This window comes from Lactuca saligna, chromosome 5 (genome assembly GCF_052625555.1).
Source record: "Lactuca saligna cultivar CGN05327 chromosome 5, ASM5262555v1, whole genome shotgun sequence".
Classification (NCBI taxonomy): Eukaryota; Viridiplantae; Streptophyta; class Magnoliopsida; order Asterales; family Asteraceae; genus Lactuca; species Lactuca saligna.
In genome coordinates this window covers 56,725,029-56,732,345 of record NC_136421.1, presented here as the reverse complement: position 1 = coordinate 56,732,345, position 7,317 = coordinate 56,725,029, and the positions used below count along the sequence as shown (strand labels likewise).

The following is a 7,317-nucleotide window of genomic DNA, read 5'->3' as shown; positions in this document are numbered from 1 at the left end:
AGCTTCCTCCTTCATCCTTTCTTCCTGAGTCTCGTAGGACCTGTACTGTACTCCGACTGTGACTTCTCATCGTCTCCAACTCCCGTCGATGACAAGCGAGTAGATAACCAAGGAGGCAGTGAGGCAGCGTCACAGGCTCGCAACGATCCCTTTCTGCATTCCAGTTTCCATGGTAATGTTGCAACTTCTGACTTAACACATGTTTAGATAAAGTGTTTGACAACTTCTCAAGTTTAACTCTGTAAAGAACTAAAGATCAATTGACTATTTGAAATATAAATAACTCACAAATGTCTCAGGTTCTTCACTTGATGTATCTAACTGTTCAAAAACCTGTATCAACTGAACCTTAGGGGCAGAAAAAATCATGCTTGCACGACTGAAACCAATTTGATAGATATTAAATACGATGCAACTTCATTGATAACTAACACACACTTGAAACTCATGTTGAAGTGTTTGTGGGCCTGTCTTTTTTCACATGGAAGAATACATATATAAATGATTCATGGCAAAAGGCATTCTGTCCCATGATGAATAATTATCTTTGTACCTTATTGAACTTCTATATCAATATCTAAAGTTCAGATAACTCTTTGACTTCATAAAACCATTATCTTTATTGTATCTTGTTGCAAAATTTATGGAAACAACCATCTTTCACTTCCCAAATGGCAAGAGTTTCCATCATGGACCACCATCTGTATCACTATTAATTCATCCATGACATAAATTCCTTTTTTTTGGCCTTATAACCAGTAAACATCAACCAATAAACCAAATAAAGATTTTGTTTAGATTGTGTTTCATGTTGTAGATTATTCTTATCCCAATGTTAGGGCTACAATTATTCTGTCATTTCATTCTATATATATATATATATATATATATATATATATATATATATATATATATATATATATATATATATATATATATATATATATTCTCTTTTCCTATGCATTTTGCTTACCCAACAACTAGACAACAATCATTGCCATTTTATTTTATTTCATTTTAGATCTGATTTCCAATGTAAATTAATGTTTGATAAGGAAATTCAACCACCAGTGTTCATAGTGTCCAGTTATTATATACGCTATAAAAAAAACTTGTGTGAAATTAATAAATGCTGTCAAATTACTCAATGTCTCCATACATGTATTTTTAGCTAGATAAGTCATATACATGATTTCTTACCGATTGTTTGTGTGAATCTTTTTCAGATTTTTGTATTCATGTCTTCAGCAGAACCGAATCAACCCAATGATTCAAACACGGTTAATGATACTGCCAATTCTGCAGTTAACTGTAATGAGAAACAAATTAAATTCACATCTCCAATGTGGCATCATTTCACCTATGAAGAAGTTAATGGAACCAAAAAGGCTGTTTGTAAGTATTGTAGAAAGGAAATTACTTATACAACCAAAAATGGAACCAAATGGATGTATTCTCACCATAAGTCATGCAAAATACGAATGGGGCAAAAGAAAATTGATGATTTTCAGAGTCAGTTAACCGGAAAAAGATCTAAGATGGATGAAAGTAGGGGATCAATTTTAGCAACACATTGGTTTAATTATGACGATTCGCGAACCGATCTTGCTAAAATGATCACAAAACATGATTACCCACTTAGAATTGTTGAACACGAAGCCTTTAGAGATTTTTGTCAGGGGCTCCAACCACTTTTTAGGCCTATTTGTAGAAACACAGCTAGATCTGATGTCATGAAGTTGTACGGTGAGGAAAAGGCAAGGATGATGCATTTTTTGGAGAGTATTCAATGTAGGATTGCAATAACTACCGACATGTGGACTGCCAACTACCAAAAAAAGGATACATGACAGTGACAACCCATTTCATTGATGATTCTTGGCAATTACAAAGTCGTCTTTTGAGGTAATACTTAACTTATATTGATTTCTTTAATCAATCAATATGCATTCTTTAATTAAATTGAATTTATTTTGTTAACTGGTAGGTTTATATATGTGCCATGTCCCTATACTGCTGAGAAACTAACTAATGTGTTGATGAATAGTTTGTTGGACTGGAACATAGATAAAAATTATCAACTTTAATTGTTGATAATTGTTCAACAAATAATTGCATGATAGATTTGATGGTAGAAAAACTACCTTTTGATAGCTTGATTTTGGGTAGAAGCTTGTTTCATATGCGATGTGCTACGCATATTTTGAATTTAATTGTGAGGAGTGGGTTGGATGTTTTTGGACATGGGATTGAGAAAGTACGTAACAACTGTAGTTTTTGGACAGCTACACCAAAAAGACATGATACATTTAAAAAAAAAATGCAAAGTGTGAGAATGTTTCTTGTGAAAAAACCTAGTTGTTAATTGTAAAACACGATGAAATTCTATGTATTTAATGCTTTCCACGGATTTGAAATACAAGAAGGTGTTTTATCGGTTACAATAACGTGAACCCCAATATAAGAATGCACCTGATGAGAAAGAGTGGGCTTTGGCAAGTGAGCTTTGTGATAGACTAAAAATCTTTTATAATGTCACGAAATTATTTTCGGGAACAAAATATCCAACAACCAACATTTTTTCCCTAAAATATGTGAAATAAAGATTGCTATAAAGAAATGGGATACATCTAGTTTCATTGAAATAAGAGAAATGTCCCAAAATATGATTACAAAGTTTGACGAGTATTGGAAAGAAAGTCACGGGGTGTTGGCTATGGCGACAATATTGGATCCAAGGTTTAAGATGAAGCTCCTAGAGTATTTTTTTCCTATTGTCTATGGAGTAGATAATGCAAAAGATGAAATTCAGAAAGTGCGTCAAATTTGTGAAGATATATATTTGCGATATGAGTCACGTGTTATGAGTCAAGCAAGTAATGATGATATTACTACTAAGCCCACTTCTAGTCGAGATGCAGCTCCCGCAAGTGACATGGACTCATTAGATGCTTTCTTTTCATGGAATTCTACTACTAGTGAAGTTTTTGTGAAAAATGAATTAGAAAGGTACTTAGAGGAAGACACTTTACCCCGGATTCATGAGTTTGATTTGTTAGGTTAGTGGAAGTTAAATGGGGTTAAGTATCCTACATTTTGTTTGATTGCAAAAGACGTATTAGCCATTCCTATCTCCACTGTTGCTTCAGAGTCTTCTTTTTCTACAATTGGTAGAATCGTTAGTCCACATAGGAGTAGACTTCTTCCGTCAACAATTGAAGTTATCATATGCACTCAAAATTGGCTATGGGCGGGTAAAAAAGGTATGCATGAATTTTCTTGAACCATTGTTTTTTAATTCATTTTAATATATTATGCTTATTACCTTTATTTATTTTTCTTTGTTAGGTTGTGTTATTGATGGTGATGATGTACATTCTGATGAAGACGATGAGGGACTTGAGGTAAGATTGTTCAATTTGTCGTTTTCTATTGAATAAACTACTATAATAATTTATTTTATTATTATTTTTGTTATTTATTTAGGGAGGATATTCGAATGTCTGTGAATGAAGAGTTGAAGAAAATTAATGGATACTGAAGATGTAGTGAATTGGTGTTTTATATTTGTAATTTTGGATTTGTCGTATTTTGCATTTGTAATGTTGGATTTGTCTTTGTAAGATTGTTGGCTTTGTCTTTGTAAGATTGTAAGATTGTTGGAATTGTTGGATTTTTAATTTTTTTAGTTTCTAAAAGATTAGGTTTCAAGCTTTTAAATTTATTAAAAATAGTATTTTTACCAAAAATAAAGCAGTTTTTTAGCAAAAAAAAATCCAATTTTAAATCGGGGAACTAGGGGAATAGGGGCGGGACCGGCAGCGATGGAGGTAACCGGGGGCGAGACCGGGGGCTGTGTAGACGGGGGAATCGGGGGTGGGAGCGGGGGCATGGGTAACAATTGATTTCGGAGGCGGGGAAGGGGCACCTATTCCCGCTCCCGTTTGCCCCCTGTTAGAACAAAGTTCTTTTAGGATCGTATGATTCTAAGCAAGATATAAAATAAGAACGTAATAAGAACACAAGTATTGCACTAAATGTGTCGAATGATTAATGCAAATAACACCTCAGAAGAGCTCGACAAAGAACTTCAATCTGTAGAGGCGTTTAGGGTTACAAAAATCAATGTAATGAAAAACTTATCAATATACGCATACATGCATGCATATATATACTATAACCCTAGCAATCAATCTAGATAACTATGTAACTAATCTAGATAGACACGGATGGACAGGCCCAATCCGGATTACAAAACACTTAGCCCAAGACGCAACACAAATATACTCAACAATCTCCCCCTTTGCGTCCTTGGAGCAGAAACTTCATTCACTCTTAACAATAGAAGGCTTCTTCACGGTTTTAAACACCTTCGATATAATGGCCACAATATGATGTCGAAACGTAATATACCACCGAAGCATGTCTGTGAAGTTCTTCTTGTCAGCCACTGAGTTCTGCTTGCATCGATGAATGATATTTATGATATGCTCCAAGCAATCTGTTGAAAACAGATGCTTATCAACCAAAGAGAACAGAAACTTGTGTGTATCACCTTTAGTGAACATAACTGTCAGATTTTTTGAATTAATTTGCCCCAATTTCATTTTGTTCACATCACTAAGCTTAGACGTCGGCTTCACAATAGGCTTTCTGTTCATAACCTGAGCTATCTCCTGATCCATGGTTGCTAGCTCATGAATATAGGAGGCCAACATTCTTTTAATGTGTTCAAGAATCGGCTCATACTCCCTGGGATTAGAGAGCAGAATGTTGTATAGCAGAATCCAATCATGTGGATTAAGGTTGGGAAGATCTGCCAGAGAGATAAAAGACTCCGTGTGTGCTGAACCACGGTTGATCTTGAAATTGACATTGATAAATCTCCTTGTAGATAAAGGTTTCAGTACCTTGACTTTAATAATTTTCTGTGCGCTCCATGTCAAGTACTGCGGTTGACCATTCTTCAAATAAAAATCTATCAGCTCTATGTCAACCTTAGAATGTGGATATGGGACCTCAGCAGTTGCCTCAAAGCAATGGAAAGTGAATGCTTTTCTGGTTATGGGCATGTCAAACTGCAAGTCTCTAGAGTTTTCACAGTCAAACGAAGCAACTGGTTCCAACCAATAGACAGATGGAAACTCAATCGCCTGATTGATAAGTGTATCTCTGTCCCATTCCGGAAAAAGAGCCTTCTTGCACTGCAAGGCCTCTTCGACTTCCTTATTCTTCTTCTCTCTTTCTTCAGCCTCTCTGGCCACTTTCATGGTTTCATCCAACTCTCTGTCTCTCTTCTTCCTCTTGAGAGCATCTGCAATAGTCTCTTCTTCTGTATCACTATCAGTTGGAATATGAATCTCTTTCTGTTTCAGCTTCTGCTCAGAAACCGAAGCTAAATTAACCTTCGGTTCTGTTTTTACCTATTGTGCACCACCCTCTCCCCCCTTGTTTTGGAGGTATGAACCCCTCTGAAACACCCTTCATCTTGCTAAGTATGGAAATGGCAGGTAGGAGTTTGGATTGAAGATGTTTTCGAATTGTCAAGGTTAGGATAGGATCATGAGCTTCCAGCAAGTTGGTCAACATATCCTTAACATCTCTTGCACAACTTTTGTACACCGCCATTTGAGTTTTTAACAGAGATATTTCCTTCTCTGCCTGGGCAAGCTGGACCTTCTGTATGTCAATAGTGGCCTGCTGTTTGACTAGATCCTCCTTCAGGGCACTCTCAGTTGCTAGATTTGCAGTTAGAGCATCAAACCGAGAGTCCACATAGTGTAAAAAAGAGGTGGTTTCTATTTGAAGCTCAGTACGAACAACTTGAAATTTGTCAGTTTCTTCACGAAGAGACTTGGAGAAGGAATCCACTGAAGCTTGATATTTTGCTGCATTGGTGTCAGCATGAGATTTTAAAGAGTCAAGGAAAATATGAGTTGTATGAACAACCTCAGAAATTTCCTTGGTGGCCTTCTTACAAGTAGAAGCAGACTCATCCAAAACCGCTGTAGATTTATCAATGGCATCCGTGTACTGTTGAAGAGCCATCTCCAGAAAAGCTTTAATAACCACTCCACCATAAGCTTTGCTATCAGCAAGCAGTTTATCCAGCTTTTCATGAATGTCTTGGATCTGCTGACTTGTGACAGAAGCATCAGCTGTATCTTCAGATGGAATTCGATAAGGGCTGTAGTAGGTAGAATCAAAATCCTGATCATCTCCCCCAAGAGTGGCTGCAGAATCGGAGGATTGGGTTGGTGAAGGTGGTTAGTTGATGACTGGAGGTTCAGTCACAGTAGTAGCCCCTATATCAGATACATTGACTTCTACTATGGGTTTGGGAATGGTAGTTGTGGTACATTCGGTTACAAGTGGAGTTGATAATGGTATAGTTGAGATAGGAACAGAAGCACTTGGTGATGAAGGTGGTATAATGGTTGTTGGAATGATAACTGGTGGAGTATCAGCAGGAGCAGAAAGGTCAACTGTCTGTTGTGGTGATGGAGGAGGAGTTGGAAGTGTTGTTTGTTGTGGAGATTTTGGTGGAGTTGGGGAGCGTGGAGGAGTGAGCTCTCGGGGCGAGTCATGATGTACTTCCTCTTCCTCAGGTTTTTCAGCATCAGGTTCTGTTCTTGGAGAAGTGCGTTGTCTTGGCCTTCGAGCCATCTTCTTTATCTTTATCTTTTTCGGTTTAGAAGAGTCCCCTTCATCAGATTTTCGCTTAGAGGACTTGGCCTTTGGTTCCTCAGGTTCCTCTTTCTTTGTAGGTTTCTTGCCTCGGTTGATTGGTTTCTCCAATGCGTCTAGGGCAGCTTGCTGCTCTGGAGTTAGAACCCTCGGTCCAAGAGGAGGTAGTTTTCTATAATCGGCCAGGACGTTGCTCTGTTCTGAAACACATCTATACATTGTTTCAGGAATCATTCCATAGTGAAGAAACTTACTTGGATCTGAAATAATAATTTTCTTCGTATGGAAGTTTGCGATTGTAGCAAGAAGAGCATCCTTCATGATTGGAATCTCCAATGAATCGATAGCCTTCTTGGTAATCAGAGTCCAAAAACGGCTACAAGAGATTTCTGAATGACGTGTCGAAGTGTTTAGACTCTGCACCACTTGAGACCAGATGATGGAGCCGTAGTCGAGATTGATCCTATTGTAGAGCCCATAAAGAAGAGTAAGAAACCCCCATCTAGTGGTATCGGAACCACCACTTCATTCGGCCAAACCCTTAATTAACAGAGTTAATAAACCATTCCATTGGGATGGTAAACAAGATTTCTTCACCTTTGTTATCGTTGTAAGCACATCCGTGTACCC

The 7,317-nt window shown here is 37.3% G+C and overlaps 1 protein-coding gene across 1 annotated transcript; it reads left to right on the top strand.

Annotated features, from left to right (window-relative positions):
• The first annotated feature begins 1,238 nt into the window (after nt 1-1,238).
• On the top strand, nt 1,239-1,850 carry LOC145045316 (zinc finger BED domain-containing protein DAYSLEEPER-like). The gene has a single exon (XM_078993654.1). The coding sequence runs from the start codon at nt 1,239-1,241 to the stop codon at nt 1,848-1,850; it is 612 nt and encodes a 203-aa protein (XP_078849780.1).
• The last annotated feature ends 5,467 nt before the right edge of the window (nt 1,851-7,317 follow it).

What these genes read in the sequence shown, in the direction of transcription:
- LOC145045316 (XM_078993654.1), top strand. Translation starts at nt 1,239, where the DNA reads ATGTCTTCAGCAGAACCGAATCAACCCAATGATTCAAACACGGTTAAT.